Below are 20,488 nucleotides of genomic sequence, written 5' to 3'. Positions count from 1 at the left end.
GGGGGGGATGGAAGTTGGAAGCACCCATTTTTGAAAAGGGACAGGATCAAAGTAGAGAATAGAACAAGTGGGAGGTGGGATAGGAGGGAGGGAAATATAATCAGTCTTTTACAATACATCTACTATGTTATTGTTTTGCATTAGCTGCACATGTACAACCTATGCTGAACTGCTTGTCTCCCCAGTGGGGGTGGGTGGCGGGGGGGGGGAAGGGAATGAATCTGGAATTGAAAATTTTAAAATCAAATATTCAAATATATATATGTGTATAAATATATACTATTATTAATACCATCTTACATGTTATTAAAAAAAAAAAGATATACAGGCACTGAGGCATAGAGATCCACTGGAGAAGTTGAAACGGGTATGGGAGAAAATATGGGAGAGAGCAGATTGGAGGTGGGGATATCCTGTGGGACTGCTGTTTTGGGGGGATGAGTGGGGGAAAAACGGGGAGAAAATTTGTAACTCAAAATCTGGTGGAAACGAATGATGTAAATTAGAAGCTAATAAAGCATTAAAAAAAAAAAGTAAAAAAAAAAATTCCAGATTGCTCTTCAAAATAGTTAGATCAGTTCATAGTTCCAGCAGTAATGAATTAGTGTCCCAGTTTTTCCACATCCTCTCTAACATTTGTTGCTTTCCCCTTCAATCATTTTAGCCAGTCTGATAGGTGCAAGATGATATCTCAAAGTTGTTTTAATTTGCATTTCTCTAATCAGTAGTGATTTAGAGCATTTTTTCATGACTATATATAGTTTTGTTTTCTTCATCACAAAACTGACTGATTATATTCTTGAACCATTTATCAATTGGGGACTGATTTATATTCTTAGAGTTTTAATAAAATTCTTTATATAATTGAGATATGAGATCTTTATCTGGGAAACTATAAAAATATTTTCATAATTTTCTGCTTTCCTTCTAATCTTGGCTACATTGGTTTTATTTGTACAAAACCTCATTGATATAATCAAAATTATCCACTTTACACCTCACAATGCTCTCTATCTCTTGTTCATTCATGCATTGTTCTCCTATCCATAAGTCTTACAGGTATCATACATTCTATGTTCTAGCTTTCTTCTGATAACTCCCTCTATGTTAATTCATGTATCCATTTAATCTTATTTTAGTAAATGGTTTAAGATACTGGTTCTATGCCCAATTTCTGCCAGACTGTTTTCTAGCTTTCCCAACAATTTTTACTAAACAATGAATTCTTATCCCCAAAGCTTAAATTTTTACATTTGTCAAATAAAGTTACTATATTCATTCACTATTGTTTGTTGTATATTTAATCTGTTCCACTGTTCCACCTTTCTATTTCTTGGCCGATACCAGATAGTTTTGATAATTACTGCCTTATAATATAGTTTCAGATCTGTACTGGGGAGAGAATTTGGGAAGGATTCTTTATATTTTTTTTATTTAGTTCTTTTGAAATTTTTGACCTTTTGTTCTTCCAGATGAATTTTGCTGTTATTTTTTCTAACTCAGTAAAATAATTTTTTTGATAATTTAATTGGGATGGCATTGAATAAACAGGTTAGTCTAGGTTGAATTGTGAAAAAAAAATGTTATTATATTGTCTCTGCCTGCCTATGAACAATTAATATTTCTCCAGTTATTCAAATCTGCCTTTATTTGTATAAAAAAGTTTTAAAATTATGTTCATGAAGTTCCTGTGTTTGTTTTGGCAAGTATTTTATGTTGTCTATCATTATTTTAAATGGGGTATCTCTTATTATCTCTTGTTGTAGGGTATTGTTGGTGATATTTAGAAATACTGGTGATGTATGTGAGTTTATTTTATATCCTACTTTGCTAAAATTATTCATTGTTCTCACTAACTTCATAGTTGAATCTTTAGGATTTTCCAGGCATATCATCATATCATCTGCAAAAAGAGATACAGTTATTACCTCATTGTTCATTCTGATTCTTTCAACTTCTTTTTCTTCTCTTATTGCTATTATTAGCATTTCTAGTACAATATCAAGTAATATTGGTGATAATAGGCATACTTGTTTCACTACTGATATTATTGGGAAGTGTTCCACTTATCCTCATTACAAATAAAACTTTCTGATGAGTTTTGGTAGCTGCTTCTTATCATTTAAAGAAAAATCCATTTACACCTCTGATTTCAAGTGTTTTTAATAGCAATGAATGTTGTATTTTTCTGCATCTGAATAATCATATGATTTTTGTTACTTTTGTTATTGACAGAATCAATTATGTTAATAGTTTTCCTTATATTAAATCATCCCTACATTCCTGGTATAAATCCCATTTGGTCCCAATGTAGTCTTTGTGATATTTATCATACCTAGCTTATCCAAGATTCCATTCATCTCTGTGACTTTTTTCTTATTCATCTTTTGGTTAGATTTATCTGGTTTTGAGAGGAACTTTAAAGTCATCCACTATTATAGTTTTACTGTCTATTTCCACCCTTAATTCATTTAACTTTTCCTTTAAAAATGTAGATACTATACTATTGTTGTAGTCTCCTAGATAGTATTTTATTTAGGATTTTTGCATCCATATTCATTAATGAAGTTGGTCTATAATTTTCCTTTTGTTTTTGCTCTTCCTGGTTTAGGTGTCTTTACCATATCTGTTTTATAAAAGGAGTTTGGTAGGACTCCTTTTTTACCTATTATTCCAAATAATTTATTTAATATTGGAATTAGTTGATTTTTCAATTTTTAGTAGAATTCACTTGTAAGTCCATCTGGTCCTGATGCTTTTTTCTTAGAAAGCTCATTTATGGTCTGCTCAATTTCTTTTAAAAATAGGTTTATTTAGTTATTATTATGTTTCTTCTATTAATGTAAGCAGTTTATATTTTTGCAAATATTCTTTCATTTCACTTTAATTATTAAATTTATTGCCATATAATTGAGCAAAAATAATTCCTTGTAATAGCTTTGATTTCATCTCTATTGGTAATATATTCACCCTCTTCATTTTTAATGCTAGTGATGTGTTTTTCTTCATTCTTTTTGAAACTCATGTTAACCAATTTTATTGTTTTTTTTCATAAAACCAACAACTAGTCTCATTTATTCATTCAATGGTTTTCTTGCACTGAATTTTATTAATCTAGCCTATAATTTTTAGAATTTCAAATTTGTTGTTTAATTTTTTTCTCTAGTTTTTAAAATTGCATCTCTCTACTGCTTTTGCTACATCCCATAGGTTTCTGTATGTTGTCTTCTTATTGTCATTCACTTTAAATGAAATTATTTATCATTTGTTTTTTAACCCATTTGTTCTTTAAAATTAGGTTTAGTCTCCAATGAGTTTTTAATCTGAGTCTCTATGATCTCTTATTGAATATACTTTTTATTGCACTGTGATCTGAAAAGAATGAATTTAATATTTCTGCTTTTCTGCATTTAACTATCAAGTTTTTATGCCTTAATATGTGGTCACTTTTTGCAAAGGTACCATATGCCATGGAGAAAAGAGTGTATTCCTTTTATTCTCATTCTGTTCTCTCCAGATATTTATCATATCTAGCCTATCCAAGATTCCATTCACCTCTGTGACTTTTTCCTTATTCATTTTTTGTTAGATTTATCTGGTTTTGAGAGGAGAACTTTAAAGTCCTCCACTATTATAGTTTTACTGTCTCTTTCCACCTTTAATTCATTTAACTTTTCCTTTAAAAATTTAGATACTATAGCATTTGGTGCTTATAGATTGAGTATTGATATTGCTTCATTGCGTATGGTACCTTTTGACATTATGTGATTTCCCTGTTTATCTCTTTTAATTAAATCTATTTTAGCTTTAACTTTGAGATCATGATTGCTACTCCTGATTTTTTTTAAACATCAGCTGAAGCATAATAAATTCTATTCTAGCCCTTTATTTTAACCCTTGTATGTATCTCTCTTTTTTAAAAAAAATGTGTTTCTTGTAAACAACATATTGTTGGATTCTGGTTTTTTAATCCGTTCTGTTACCTATTTCTATTATGAGGGTGAGTTTATCCCATTCATATTCAAAGTTGCAATTACTAGTTTTGTATTTCCCTCTGTCTTATCTGTCCTCACTATTTATTATTTTGCCATATTCAGAAGTCTAATTTACTTCTAACCACTATTGACCTAATTTGCAGCCTTTTAAAGAATCCTTCCCATATTCTTTCCCCTCTCCCTCCTATTCTTTCATCTGCCCACTCCCCTGAGTCCCTCCCTTTTCTTATCCTCTCACCTTGCTCCTTCTTGATCTACACACCCTACTACAAGTCCCTCCCTTACTGTGTCCCCTTTGCCCTCCTATTTCTTTATAAATTTAGAAGGCTTTTATACCCTTCTAGATGTATATATAATTCCCTCCCAGTTAAACTGTAAGATTCCAGCACTATCAGTCCTCCATCCCACCTGCTTCCACCATAACACTTCTTCCATTTATTCCTCATTTGTAGAATTTATTTTTGGTTGAGTTCTTTCTCCTTTGCCTATTTATTGTTCTCATTTTAAGTGACTTCTTATTATTATATCCAGGTCTTAGTCCCTGAAGTATGAAGGATGCTGCCCCCGCTTCAGGTTTTCCCTGCAGTTGTTTTCTAAACTCGGACTAGGAGCTCAACATGGGAGACTCCTCTCCCCCCAGTCATGGCTAGGGAGCCTAGCCATACAGTCATTACCAATGCTCTTGTCCACTTTAGCTCACTTCTCTGACCTGGACCAGGGATTCCACCCTGCTTTTAGTGTTCACAGCCAGCAGGGTCCCCGCTATCTCACTCACTGGGCTTGTGCTTGCTCCTCCTCTTCCACAGCCACAGCCTGCGACTGCATCTGATCAACTCACCTGTGTCTGGCATCCAGCGATTGCAGAGGGTCCTTTAGTCTTCCCCTGCTCAGTTGTCTGATCCCCACTCTGTCTGTGATGTGAAAGTTTCTACAATAGAGCCTGCCCCTGCACCCAGGACTTGTTTTTTGATTTAGCAGAGTCTGCCTGGAGGTGTTTGCACTTCAGTTGGGCCAGGCCTCTGCCCCTGGAGGTTGGGTTTTCCGAAGGCCCATCCAAATTGTCTTAGGAGGACCACTGCTTTGCCAATATTTGTAATTATTTCTGCCTTCCCCTTAAAACTCCCTTTGAGGCAATATTTTTATCATGTTTATGGAGAATTTTGGAGAACCTGGTGTTCCTGTCTTGCTCTGCCATCTTCCTGGAATCCTGTCAGAGCACTGATTCTTATGCAGTGCTCTATGCCAGGAACTGTGTCTACAAAGGTAAAGATGATATCCCTCTCTTCAAAGAATTTACAGTCTAGTAATGGGAATTAAATAAGTACATAGATAACTTTAAAATGAAATTGAATTTGTTAAGTGTATTAGAAGTCATATAGAGAGTTGGAAAATTGCAGATAGAAGCGTGACTTCTAGACAGGGAGATCACGGTGGTCATTGTGGAGGAGGCAGAACTTGAGTTGGATCTTTCCTCCTTATTATGTCTGACAGTATTTAAATGTTTCAAAAACTTTGAATGAAGTCTAGGATTGATAGCCAGGGTTTTTAGTCATTGACTCTGAATGTTACAGGCCTTCTCAGGTCGAAATTTGTACACTAATCATATAAGCACTATACAGCTTTCCAGTTTCTGAATGCAATTAGAAAGATCATAAATTTGGAAAACAGGTTGTAGTTCACACTAGGATATCCTGATGAAATTTTCTTTAATTGAAATTGAAAATGCTTCAGTTGCAAATCCAAATGTCTCAAAAAAAATTAACAAATAATTACAGGATCTGGCTTAGTGCTTAGATAAGACACAGTAACAAGATTATTAGATCATGGAATTTTGAGCCACAAGGGATCACAGAGATCATCAAGTCCAACTCAGTATTTTCTAGAGAAGGAACCGGAGGCTCAGAGAAGTTCAATGACTTGCTCTAGTCACACAGTAATAATAAATTACAGAGCCAAGATAGTTCCCAATCCTAATCCCTAGCTCTTGACCCCATATTGCATATAATTCTTTAGACAGATGGATTATTGTATCTTGTTAAGTAAAATAATTAGAGAAGCAGTGTGGTGCTCTGGAAAGAGTACTGGATTTGGTATCTTAGAACCTGGTTTTGAATCTCATCTTGGCTTCTGTGACCTTAGCTAAGTCACTTTACCTCTCCAGGCTTCAGGTTTCTCATTTGAAAAATGAAGGAATTAAGGGCAGCTAGGTGGTGCAATGAATAAAGCAACCACCCTGGAGTCAGGAGGACCCGAGTTCAAATGTGGCCTCAGACACATAACACTTACTAGCCTTGTGACCTTGGGCAAGTCACCTAACCCCAATTGTCCTGCCTTCCCCCCTCCAAAAAGCAAAAAAAAAAAAGAAAATGAAGGAATTATACTAGATCAGTGGTTGTAGTTATTCAGTCATTTCAGTCATGTCCAACTCTTTGTGGCCCCATTTGGGATTTTCTTAGCAAAGATACACAAAGTCACACAGCTACTATCTAAGGCCAAATTTGAACTTAGTATTGTAGCAGCAAGCACCCCAAGCATCCTCAGGGTTTGCTGCCACCGCAGGTTCTTGGATCTGCTTTGATAAAGGAAAGCAACTCAAAATGGGTTAACAAGCTTACTTTAATCAGTCAGACATATATCGTTTACCTTGTTCAGGGGAAAAGGTCAGCACCCCGAACTTCAAAGTACACAGAATTATCAAGACAGAAACAGATCTAGTAGACAGATTTCAAACTGTCCAACCATTACATCCATACCCAGTCAACATCTGGGTTTCAACATCTGGGTTTTTTCAAAGCCGGGGGGCTCAGGACAACGGCTTCCCAGAATCCATATCAAATCACAGAACACTTCTCAAAGTGAGCCCCCAAAACAAAGCCTCACATCAGGGCTTATATAGCCTTCTCCTGGCTCAGAGAATGTAACAACCTTATTGACCCACTGGCCAATCAAGAAGTATCTACTGAAAAACAAGCCTCCCACCCCAGGCTCCAGCTGCACTTTAGCCTAGGGGCAGGGAAGATCTTTAAATTTGCATTTCCATTACAAGTATCAGACTCAGAAACAGGGGACACTAAACTCTTGTCCCTGTGGGCCAGCTAGTGACACAGAAAACCATACATGTTTATATATTTCTTTTTTATTAATATATTGACACATTAAAGTCAGATAGGTACCATGTTTTAATGTGATTTGGACTACATTCTGGAGTGTTATGGACTACATGTGGCCTGCAGTCCATGTGTTGGACACATCTGTACTAGTTTATCTCTGATAGTCCTTTTGGCTCTAAAACTATGATCCTATTAGCTCCAAATTAGTTCTTCAAGGAAATTTAGAGTTTTGCTAAAAAAAAAAAAAAAGTGAATGCCCTTTTGCCTTTACCTCTAGATTGTTAGGTCAAAAGTTGTTGTATGTGCATGATTCATTCTTATTTGGATGGGAATTGTAAGTATTCAAGTAAAGGGATTCCTTAAAATGATTTAAAATGTAAATGTTGGAATTCTGAAAACATTACTACTTCATTTATTTGTGAAATATTTGTTCCTCTGAACTAAATATGTATTGATGACAAGCTGTTTTGCTTTTAAAAAATTTTATTTCTAAATAAGAAAACAAAGGAGGGATAGTGACTAAATAGTTGCATTTTTTACCTTTCAGTTGGTACAAGAGCTGTTAATTGATTATTTCAGTGGTCTCCTAATTGGTATCCCTGAGTCAAGTCTATCCCCATGCCAGTTCATCTCCACACTGATTTTCTAACCTCCACTGAAGTGATTTTTCTTCAGATCTGACCATGTCACCAGCTTAATAAATTACAGTGGTATCCTATTGCCTCTTTGATGAACTGTAAACATTTTTGTTAAGATTCTAAAGCTCTTCACAACTTGGCCTCAACCTGTTTTTCAGCTTAGTAAATATTAGTGTCTCTTCCATACTCTGCAATCTAATCCAATTGTCCTTTTCCCTGTTCTTCACAAATGGCATTGCATCTCCTTTCTCCATACCTTTGCAATGTCCATTCCTGATGCTTGGAATGTACTGTACTTTCCTCATCTATGTCTCAGGGAATTCCATTTTTCCTTCCCCACACAGCTTATGTACTAACTTTTACATGAAGCATTTCCTCATTTCTATAACTACCAAGTACCTTCTTCCCAAATTACTTTGAATTGAACTGCTCTATTCTGTATTTACTTTATGATAGATTTATATTACACATTAGAATGTAAGTGCCTTATGAGTAGGGCTTGTTTCATTCTTTGTAGTTCTATTCCCAGTATACATAGTGTCTACAGAGTGCCTGGCACATAGTGGGCACTTGCTTGTTTGTAAGGACCAGGCACTGTGCTACACATTTTACAATTATTATCTCATCTGATCCTCACAACAATCCCGGGGAGGGAGATGCTATTTTCTTTGTTTTTACAGATGAGGAAACTGAGGCATGCAGAGATTAAGTTACTTGCCAGGGTCACAAATATAGTGAACTCCAATGCTATTTTCAGTATAATAGAAAGGATAAGCTTCCTGAATAGTCAGAAAGGCACAATTTTTAGTCTTGGGAAAAGTCAGATGTCAAATAATGTTGAAGAACCATTAGACAGATAAATTATAAAATTTACTTTCAGAGCTAAATTCTGGCACTAGGGGGCAGATGGACCTTTTTGAATCAGCCCAGCTTGCTATCTTGGAAGACATTTCTGTAATGCATTAAAGGATTCTTTAAGTAATCTGTTTTGCAAGAAAATATTTAAGGGGCGGCCAGGTGGCTCAGCGAGTAAGAGCACCGGCTCCAGTGTTGGGATGACCTGGAGATCGAATCCCAGGCTCAGACACTCAGCACCACACCCAGAAATAACTGGCCATGTAACCTTGAGCAAATTACTTAACTCTGATTGCTTAAAAAAGAAAATATTTAAGATATAAATGTGAAAATTATCATCTGAATCTGTATTTGGTTTATAATTATGTTTATTTGTTCCTCTTACTATGTTTCTTACTCTATTAAGTTATATATATTATGACTTAGAAAAGGCCTTAGATATTATCTGCTCTGTGGGATAGAATGAATGCAGGTCACTAATTTCTGTCAATCAGAAAATCTACCTTAGGCCCTTCTTGTGAGTACTTTCTTAAGCCCTGGGGAAGAGAAAAAAGATGAGATCACTTCAGGATCTTGTAGTCTACCAGGGAAAATAAGACACCAAATACAGCTTTTATATAGTATATTTCTTGGGAAATATATTCCATCAGAGAGTGATTGAGAGATAGATACATAAATAGACAGATAGGCAGACACACAGATGCAAAGAACATTAAGTGGTTACCGTGTGCCAGGTATTGTGCCAAGTGTTGCTTATCCAAGGATGAGAAAAGGAAGGGTCACTACTTTTCAAGCAGCTTACTTTGGGGCGGGGCAAGAAGAGTTGGTAGACACTCTTTATTTAAGTGGAATAAACAGAATTAGCCAGGTAGGGCTGGGACTTTTGATGATAGGTTGATTCCTGGTTGGCCTCAGGGTGGAATCACCCTGGAAAGGCCAGCAGCTGGTATTTGACCAGTAAATACCAAGGTAGGTTGGTGAGTGAGCCAGGAAGGAAATTGGGGTGGGGTGGGGGTGGAGAGTTACTCTTGTCAGATTTTTTGGAGAACTCTCTTGATAAGAGTAGAGAAAGGAGGATCAAATAAGTCTTTCTAGAAGAGATAGCATTGGAGTTCACTATATTTGTGACCCTGGCAAGTAACTTAATCTCTGCATGCCTCAGTTTCCTCATCTGTAAAACAAAGAAAATAGCATCTCCCTCCCCGGGATTGTTGTGAGGATCAGATGAGATAATAATTGTAAAATGTGTAGCACAGTGCCTGGTCCTTAGTAAGTGCTATACAAATGCTAGCTGCTATTATCATTGTTATTATTATGATTAAAAAGTTTCAGAAACTAAACATGGAGAGGAAGGATAATCTAGGTATCTAGAACAACCTGAGCAATACCATGAAGGAATGAGGACACTGGGTATTCAGGGGCCAGGGAGATCTGATTCAGTGTGCAGAGTGTGTAGAAGAAAGTAATGTGAGAAATGGTAAAGCTAGTGGAGGGCTTTGAATGATTGACTATTGATAATATGATAATGATAATAGAGTATGAGCTACTTTGGAGACAATATCCAATGAAGATTCAAGAACTCAAAAATGTGAGTTAGAAAATTCTGGTGGCACCATAGTGAGGATAATACCAATAAATAGCTAGCATTTGTATAGTGCTTTAAGGTTGGCAAAGTGCCTTTGCTTTGCAGATGTTATCTCATTTGATCCTCAGAACAACAATATGAGGTAGGTGCTATCATTACTCTCATTTTACTGATGTTGTGATTTGCTCAGGATTGCATATTTAATAAGTGTCTAAGCAGGATTTGAACTGAGCTCTTCCTGCTCTCATTTCCATTTTTAAAAGTTTATTTTTGTTTTCACTTCTAAATTTTTTTCCCTTTTGCTCCCCCCCCACCCATTAATAAGGCAAGAAATACAGTACTCATTATACATATGAAGTCATGCAGAACATTTCTGCATTAGCCATGTTCCACCCTCTCCCCCCAAAAAGCAAGAAAAAAATATGTTTCAGTCTGCACTGTTGAGTCCATCCATCAGTTCTCTATCTAGGGTGGATAGCATTTTTCATCTTGAATCCTTTGGAATTGTGTTGAATCATTTTATTGATCAGAGTTATTCATTCTTTCACAATTGATTATCTTTACAGTATTGCTGTTACTATGTGTATTGTTTTCTTGGTTCTGCTCACTTCACTTTACATGAGTTTATGTAAGTCTTCTCTGTTTTTTCTGAATCAATCCTCTTCATCATTTCTTACAGCACAATAGTATTCCATCACATTCTTCCTATACAATATGAATTCCCTAGTTAATGGGCATCCTCTCGGTTTCCATTTCTTTGCAACCACTAAAAGAGCTGTCAAAAATATTTTTGTTTATATGTGTTTTTTCCTTTTTCTTTATTTCTTTAGGTATAAATCTAGTAGTGGTATTGCTGGATCAAAGGCTCTGGCAGTAAGAGCCTGAACTAGTGTATTCTGCCAAGTGTTCATCCAATTTCTAATTGAATACTTACAATGTCAGGATACTTTCTCTTGAGAAAGTAGAGTGTGTCAAGTGAATTCACTAGCCTATAGTTTGAGGAAATTCCCCTTTTTGGAAATTACAATGATGTTTGCAGATCCTGCCTCACTTCTTCCATTCACCACTCTTTCATTGATCACAGGTAGCAATTCAGCAGTGTTATATACTAGTCCTTTCTGTGTCCTGGGATGTTATTCTTCTTGACCAAACAACTTAAAGTCATTGAACCCTAAATTGGTGCTCTTATGCTGTCTTGTCACTTATTTTGAATTTCAGTTTCCTATTGACTATCTTTGTTTTAGCCTTCATTGTCAAAAATAATTCTGGGTAGAAAAGACAAAGGAAGTAAAAGTTCAGCTTTCTTTCCTCAGATCTTGTCATTTCAGACCATCCCCAAGTAGTAATTCTTTCTCTTCCTTATTCCTTTTCTTGATGACATCAATTGTTTATTCATTCATTCATTCATTCATTTACTATACTTAGAATTTAATATGTTTCAGTTCACATTGGCATTAGCTGCTCTGAATGAGTCAGCAGTTATTTCTTAACTGCCTCCTGTGTTCCAAGCACCTACATTGAGGTCTGGAAATACAAAGAAAAAATTAAAATTGGCCCTGCCTTAACTATTTCCAAATAATGGATTTCCTTCTTATGTATTTTATTCATTGAAAAACAGTATTCTGAGAAGGGGTATACATTTTTCAGTAGACTGCCAAAATAGGGCAGCAACTAGGTGATACAGTGGATAGAGAGTCAGTCCTGGGGTCAGGAGGGCATGAATCTAAATCTGTCCTTAGACACTTACTAGCTATGTGACCCTGAGGAAGTCACTTAACCCTGCTTGCCTTAGTTTCCTCATCTGTAAAATGAGCTGGAGAAGGAAATGGCAAAACACTCCAGTATCTTTGCCAAGACAGTCCCAAACAGGACTTGTTTTTTGTTTTTGTGTGTGTGGAAAAATAAGATATACACTTACAGATTAGTGGTTGGTTCTTTTTTTGTTGTTCTACCTATGATTTCATCGGGGGAGCTCCTGATGAAGAACTTCTTTTCCCAATGTAGATTTGCAATTTACAATCCTAAAGACTTGTAAAGATGAGGAACCACATATGTAGATATTGGGAGAAGGTAAAACTTCATCAGAGCAGTTACAACAAGGAAGGAGCAGATAACTGGGAAGATTCCTACTACTAGATTTCCACTATTACTTTTCTAGTGCAAGTGTTTCATGCTTAAACCACTATTGATAGACTATAAAGTTGAATGCTCCATATTCTTTAGGGACAAGAACCTATGTGTCTTCCTTCCTAGGCCTTAAATAGCTATATGTCTGTGGAGTACTTTTCCTGCCATAGGCTGTCTACAAACTCTCTAGACTATATTCTCTCATTGTCATCCTCTTTACCTCCTGGCTCTGTTAAAGTTTTATTCTTTCCACTGTCTTTTAAGCTAGTTTACTGATATGTCAAACCAGAATCTTGCTTTCTCTAAATAATTGGGGAGCTGGAAAACCAGTAACAAGCCTTCAGTTTTGTTTAGTACCTGTGCCCAACTCTTCATGACCCCATTTGTGGTTTTCTTGACAAAATTATTGGAATGTTTTCCATTTCTTTCTCCAGCTCATTTTTACAGATGATGAATCTGAGACAAACAGGTTAAATAAGTGACTTGTCCAGGGTCACACAGCTAGTAAATATCTGAAGGCAGATTTGCACTCCATAAGATGAGTCTTCTGGACTCTAGACTTAGCATTCTGTTCGCAATACCACTTATCTATCCCTATAGGTAATTATTTCCAAACATTTTTTTCTTTCTCTGAGATGACTTCAAATTAAGCATCCATTAGTTTCCATTCAGAATTAATAGTTTCCCCTGTGGTCAGATTCAATATTTTAATCTCTCTGATTTTCTGAAGTCAGATTTCTATTCATTGTTATAAACCTTTATTATTATTTATTTATTATTATCCAACCCCTAGAAATAGGGGCAACTAATTGGCATAGAAGTGAGAAAGACCTGACTTCACATGTGACCTCAAAGACTTAACAGCTGTGTGACTCTGGGCAAGTCACTTAACTTCTGTTTGCTTCATTCTCCTCATTTGTAAAATGAGGAAAAACAGAGTTGCTGTGAGTGTCAAACATATTGTGGTTATTTGTTTTGTTTTCTCCAGCTCTCCGTGACCTTGTTTGGGATTGTCTTGGCAAAGATACTGGAGTGTTTTGCCATTTCCTTCTCTAGCTCATATTACAGATGAGGAAACTGAGGCAAGCAGGGTTAAGTGACTTCATCAGGGTCACACAGCTAATAAGTGTCTGAGGGCAGATTTAGATTCTTGTCCTCCTGACTCCAGGACTGACTCTATCTACTGTACCACCTAGCTGTTGCCCTGTTTTGCCAGTCTAGTGAAGACTGTATACCCCTTCTCAGAATACTGTTTTTTGATGAATAAAATACATAGGATTATAAAGAAAACCCATTATATTGAAATAGTTATTAAAATATTAAAAACAAGTTCACAGACTCCAGGCTAAAACCTAATGTTCTAAGGGTTCTTGAAAATGCTCCCTTCATGCCTCTCTTATTCTGTTCATTCATTGAAACTCCAAAGAAGACCTATTCTTTTTCTTAGTCTATTAGCCTTGGGTATTAGTAGGTTAGGTATACATACCAGATCTAAACCTATGCTACAGGGCAGTAACCATTGAAACAATTTGGTAATGGTTAAAAAAATAGATCCATAAGCAGAACAGAAGGCACACAGCACTGTGAAGCAAACAAAACTAGTAGCCTACTTCAGGAAACTCAAGAGATCCTAGTTATTGGGGTAAGGACTCACTATTTGGCAAAAATTGCTTAGAAAAAACTGGACAGCAGTCTGGCAGAAATTGGGTTCAGACCAGTACTTCACAACATATATCAAAACAAGCTCCAAATGAATACCTTGATAAAATAGGTCACATCATAAATTAAAGGGCCAAGGAAGCAATTACTCGTCAGATCTAAAGATAGGGAAAGAGTTTATAACCAGAGGATAGAGAATATCGAAGAAAAGAAAATAAACAATTTTAGTTATACAAAGTTGAAAAGGTATTGTACAAACAAATTAACTTAGCTAAGATTAGAATGGAAATAGTTAACTAGGAAAAAAAATTTTGTTTCTATTTTCTCTGAAAAAAGTCTCATTTCCAAAATATATAAGAAATGAATTATAGTGTATAAGAATAAGAGTCAGTTTGCCAGTTGATAAATAGGTTATAAACAGGCAGTTCTCAGGGGGAAAAAAATTCAGGCTATCTGTAGAATAGGGGGAAATACTCTAAATCACTAATAATTAGAGAAATACAAATGAAAGCAATACCATTTTTCCTCTCCATACTCCTCAGATTGGGAAAATTGACAGAAAAGGAAAAAGACAAATGCTGGAAGGACTTCAGAAAAATAGGCACATCAGTGCTCTGTTGATGGATCTGTGAATTGGCCTGTAATTCTGGAAAGTGGTCTGGAATTATGCCCCCAAAGTTAGTAAATTATACATACCCAGTGGTATTATGACTAGGCTTATATCCCCAAAGATATCAAAGAAAGAGGGAAAAGCCCTATATGTACAGAAATATTTATAGCTACTTTTTGGTGGTGGCAATGAATTGGAAACTTAAGAGGATGTCCACCAGGTGGGGAATGACTGCACAAATTTATGACATATAAATATGAAGGAAAGAGAAAGAAATTGATGCTCAATAATTTAAAAATAAAATTTAATCGAAAAAAGAGTACTTGGCACAGTTACTCCTAGCATGGGTCTTATGTCTCATTTAAATTTTATTATAGCTTTTAAGCTATACCTTAATACCTTTCTATTCATCCTTGTTTTTAGACAAAATTTCCAGGTTTTTGTATGAGAGTTGCACTCTTGTAGAGTTTTTTTAAATTTATTTACTTTTTTAGTTTACAACATTCAGTTCCACAATCCCTTGAGTTCCAAATTTTTTTCCCCACCCTCTCCTCCTGTCCATGGCGGCATGCAATCAAACAGAGGTTCTACAAATACCTTCACATTAAACATTAGTCAGGTTGTAAAGAAGCATTATAACCAATGGAGTGAACAATGAGAAAGAAACAAAACAAAAAGAGAGAGCAAGTAGTTTGCTTCAGTCTGCATTCAGACTCTGTAGTTCTTTCTCTGGATGTGGATATCCCTTGCCATCATGAGTCTTTTGGAGTTGTCTTCTGACCTTGCATTGCAGAGAGGAGCCCAGTCTATCAAAGTTAGTCATCACACATATGATGTGTCTGTAATTGTGTACAAAGTTCTCCTGGTTCTTCTCTCCTCACTCAGCATCAGTTTATATCTTGTAAAGTTTCATGTTCCTGGTTCTGCTGCAGTATTCTTGGTGGCTGTCTCCTCTCCATCCACTCACTTGGGGAATATTAATGTCCAGTTATTTGAGGTTTGTCATATTGGTTAATGTTACAGGGAAACATTTTGGCTCAAGAACAAGTTTCTAACAATTAGATCTTTTCCAAAAAGTAGATTGAACTTCTTCATGAGTCCCCTGTCGGTAGGTGTGTAGATCACTTTTTTCAGGTAGTGACAGAGGGAATTGGTGTTGAAGATGAACTTGAAGATTCACTGATTCTGTCACAACGGAAGGAATGAACTTAGCATAAAGAGTTTATTTTAAAATTAAAAAAAAAAAAGTGCCTATGGGACTGCCAGTTCTTGTCTGTATATGCAAGATTCTATCTCTCCCATATCCATGCTTTGCACAGGTGGTCCCCATGTCCAGTCTGTGCTTTCCCCCTCACCTCAACTTCTACATCCACCTTGAAACCCAGCACAATGCCACCTCCTCAAGTCCTCTCTAGATTGACGTAGTTGTTGCGTTTAAAATTACTTTGTATTATTTTGTATATACTTTGTATGTACTTACTGTACACTTGTGTTACATCCTTAGAATGTCAGCTCCTTGAGAGCAAAGGCTACTTTTTGGCTTATCCTCAGCATTTAACACAGAACCTTGAATATGGCAAGTACTTTATGAATATTTATTGAATTAAGTTGGATGTGTGATTATGTGTATGTATATTCACACACATTCACACACATATCTAACTAAGTAAGGGATTTGAAACTGGAACCAAATTTAATCGGTGTGCCTAGAGAAAATTAGTCTGGCTTTAGTATTCAGGTTGCATTGGAGATAGGAGAGACTAGAGAAAGGGAGCCAAGTTAAAAGGCTGTTGTAGTATTGTAGCATGAGATACTGATACTGGGGTGATATTGGAAGTCAGGGAAAGAATGGAAGGAATTAAAGCAACATTGTGGAGGAAGAATCTGTTAAGACTTGCTGATTGGGTGTCTCAGGTCTTTAGGATTAGAATATATGCAATTATAAAAAGAAGATTTCTTTGTGAAGGTTCAAAAAAATCCAATATGAGAAACATGCCCCCACCCTTTCAGAATCATGTTATTCATAGTGATACATTTGATTATTCTCTGACCATGTGGAGTGAGATATTAATAACTTTTTTTCATGTTTTCTTCCTACAACTATATTCATATTTTTTTCTTACTAGTTCAGTTTAAGTATTGTAAAACTTAATTGTGTTGAGTTCTGTGGGGAAAAGTTAACTGTGAAAAATAGCGTGTATTTTCTTTTCATGTGTGTATCTTGTTTCCTCTTTAAATTGTAAGCTCTATGATCACATTTACCCTGTATTGTGTTTTTTCCTGAATTCTCCAGAGCTCTAACACCAGTATCTTTTACATAGTAATAACTCAACAAGTTTTTGTGGGTTGGTTGTTTCATTCAGACAGAAAATATTGTTAGAAAAAATTGCTGAATTTTTTTTTCATTCCTCATTCTCATCCATAATTGAGAGAAGTGTCCTGCTATGTTTTAAGTTCTAAATCAGAAACTGAAAATTTTCATGGAAATCTTTAACTTTAGGGGAACATTGCATTTCTTTTAGTCTATAGAGTTCAGTCATTTCAATCTTTGTCCCTTTTATAGGTGCTTGTGAAGGAACATTGGCTTGTTCCACCTGTCACCTTGTCTTTGAAGACCACATATTTGAAAAGTTAGAAGTAGCTACTGACGAGGAGAATGACATGCTTGATCTGGCCTTTGGACTAACAGACACGTAAGATTTTAGGACTCTTATAGCTGTGAGTAAAAGTTAAGGGGTTATAGAATCATTTATTTCCAAGGCTAGATGCAGGAAAATAAGGTCTTTTTCACCTAAAACATTATACTTACAAGTTTAAATAGAATGATGCCATATGTATGGCATTTCTGTTGTCTAACTTGGAATTGTAAATATTTGTAAACTGTCATCAGTTTTAGATTTCATAGTATAGTAAATTTTTCATTAATTGGAATAATTTATTTGGAGTTTTGTGGTAATTTATTTTGACTGGGTATATATACATGTGCAGACATATATAGGGCAAATTTAAATTGAGAGACCACTCATGACTTTTTAAAGACTTTAGCACGTACTAGTAAATATAAATAATTTTTATCTATTCAAAAATCTCTACCTCTTAACACTTTATCAGCAAAGTTATTTTTCATTCTAGTCAAAACTGGAGTAGCTAAAAGTCTTAGGAGGCATATCACTAATGAAGTTTTATTTAATGTTTAACTATGTATGACCCTAATCAGAAAGCAACTTTTTTCAAAGAAAAATTAGGAGTAGATCAGGGACAAAGAGTCAATTTAAACAAAGAACAATTTAATCCTTTCTTGTTAGGAAGTGAGACAAGACCACTGGTTGACTTTGGGAAAAACTGTTTTTCTTTACAATTTCAGAATAAAGCAGTGCACCTCTGTTTTTTATATCCTCTGTGTCTTCAGGAGCCAAATCTTTCTTCTATAAGAAAATGTCAGAGTTTTCTATGTAACTATCATATCATGCAAGTAATTATCTAAAACTAAAGAGTATGGTGTTTTTGTTTTGTTTTGTTTTTGTTTCTAACAGATCACGTTTGGGCTGCCAAATCTATTTAACAAAGTCTATGAACAATATGACTGTCCGAGTACCTGAAGCAGTTGCTGATGCTAGGCAATCCATAGATCTGGGCAAGAACTCATAAACTGCAGTCAAGAACAACATTTTCATGGATTATTACCTAGATTTTTGTAATTATAGTATATGTAATTAAATGAGAACTTGCCAAGTAGAATTTATTGCTATTCCTAGCTTTGCTGTTTTAATTTACCTTATAAAACGACTGTATTTTGTAATTCTTAAAAATTATTCAGCCTTTTTATTTTGGTTAAATTTCAGATTTAACAATTGTTATAAAAATTCATATCATATTACCTTACATTTGTGTAGTGTTTTCAACTTTTCAAATTACTTTTATATTACCTCATTTTATACACATTATGCCCTATGAGTCAGGTGGTATTGTCACTATTTGAAATGTGCTGAGGCACAGAGCAGCTGTGATGTGTCCAACACAGCTAGTTAGTTACAAAGCTGAGACTAGAACATAGGTCTCTTGACTCCCTGACTTTTTCTAGTAGACTGTTCACCATCAGATTAAATTAAACAGGAGAAATTATGAATGTTCTATTAGGAATAATTTCCGAGTCTTTGTATAATTGCGGAAAAACACATAACTGCTCAGTGAGCTGTTTTATTTTCTGAATAATATGTTAAAACAAATAAAAAGATAATTGTCTGCCTCTTAATATGATTATCTTTTAGAATTATGAACATTTAGGATAATTTGAACATAAGTGTCCTATGACAAGTTAGTCTTGATACTAAAAAATAGAGGAATACTTTAAAGGAAAGTGAAATACTTGATTCTTTTCTCTTCTAAGTAACAAAATAGGAAGGTTTGTAATCTTTCCTAAATGTTTTATTTGTAATATTCCTTAACAATGGGATGGAATCCTTTTGAAATTCAGCCTTTTTCTACAGAGCCAGAGAAGGAAAAAAAAAGGCAATAATATTAATGGGCATTGCAATATGTTGGTTATATATGGAAGCAAGTTGGAATTTTAATTTTGCCTTACAGTAAATAAATTCATAAGTAGGTTACACAGTATAGCTTTTGGAACTGGAGTAAAATATTATGAGTCTGGACTACTTGAGGGGAAAAGCGAACCTCAATTAATTAAATTAATAACAGTTTTAAAGAAAAACATGATTAGTACCTTAAGCAGCATGAACTGGTGTTGTTGCTTAACAAAGTTATTTCCATATTTATTTAATATATAAAAATTTGGGGGCAGCCAGGTGGCACAGTGAGTAAGAGCGCTGGCCCCAGAGTTGGGAAAGCTGGGATCAAATCCAGGCTCAGATACTTAGCACCCACCCAGAAACACCTGGCCATGTAACCTTGAGCAAGTTACTTAACCCCAATTGCTTAGGGGCAGCCAGGTGGCACAGTGAGTAAGAGCACTGGCCCCAGAGTCAGGAGATCAGGGATCGAATCCGGACTCAGATACTTAGCACCACACCCAGAAATAACTGGCTGTGTAACCTTGAGCAAGTTACTTAACCCCAATTGCTTAAAAAAAAAAATTGTAGCTACATTGTTAACATACGAATGATGCTTTTAAAGGGCTTAAAATCACTTCAGTTACAGCAATCATTCCTCTCCTACCCTTGCTTGTTCTATTGATTTGCTTAAGCAATCTCTTTATCATAGTCTTGAAATGAACTTCATTCTAAATAGTGGCTGAATTTATTACACATTCCAAATTAGTGGGGTCCAGATTTTAAAAGTTCATTGAATTCATTCTATAATCATAGAATTGAAGAATTGGGGAGAACCTGCAAGGTGAACTCACCCAACCTCCCCTCCCTCCCTGCTCACCACCTGAATTATGAATTGCTTCTTATTTCATGTTTGGGGACCTCTAGTGATTAAGAACTTACTACTCACCATGCATTTTGACAGCTCTAATTGTTAAGAAGTGCTCCTTATTTTCAGCTAAAACTTGCTTCCTTATAACTTTTACAACTTGCAGGGTCAAACAAAGCAAAAAATCTTTTACTGGTTTTTATAAAAATCATAGCACTCTATTTTTTTTTAATTTGAAGTTTGCATTTACAGAGATAAATTAATTTTTTAAAGAGCTTAACTAAGGGGCCTTTCATCCTCATATAAAAAATATCTTGACTTTTTTCATTATCATTGTCCTCCTGTGGACTGGTTAATTGACCTTTTTCCCCCCTCTCATCTTAACATTTTGAAAGATCATTCATGGTGGTTTATTTTGGTTTTGTAGAGAATATTCAGTTTTAATTTGCAGTGTCTAACATTTCTTCTCTTCCAGCACAGTACTGTTTATTTAAATGGCAAGGACTGGGAGAGATGTACTTCAATTCTATGCA

General features: G+C 35.3%; 1 protein-coding gene across 1 annotated transcript in view; it reads left to right on the top strand.

Moving 5' to 3' along the window:
- Nucleotides 1–18,831, top strand: part of FDX1 (ferredoxin 1) — a 56,224-nt gene extending 37,393 nt beyond the window's left edge. The window contains exons 3-4 of the mRNA XM_069079818.1: nt 17,143–17,272; nt 18,113–18,831. Of these exons, the coding sequence (XP_068935919.1) occupies nt 17,143–17,272; nt 18,113–18,227 (245 nt within the window). The 3' untranslated portion in view covers nt 18,228–18,831. The remainder of the gene's footprint in view (nt 1–17,142; nt 17,273–18,112) is intronic.
- Nucleotides 18,832–20,488: the final 1,657 nt, after the last annotated feature.

Source organism: Petaurus breviceps, unplaced genomic scaffold (assembly GCF_028583685.1).
Source record: "Petaurus breviceps papuanus isolate PSGF00001 unplaced genomic scaffold, PetGlider_PUasm1.0 91133, whole genome shotgun sequence".
NCBI lineage: Eukaryota > Metazoa > Chordata > Mammalia > Diprotodontia > Petauridae > Petaurus > Petaurus breviceps.
The sequence above is the reverse complement of the archived record's forward strand: the minus strand, read 5'-3'. Positions and strand labels throughout refer to the sequence as shown.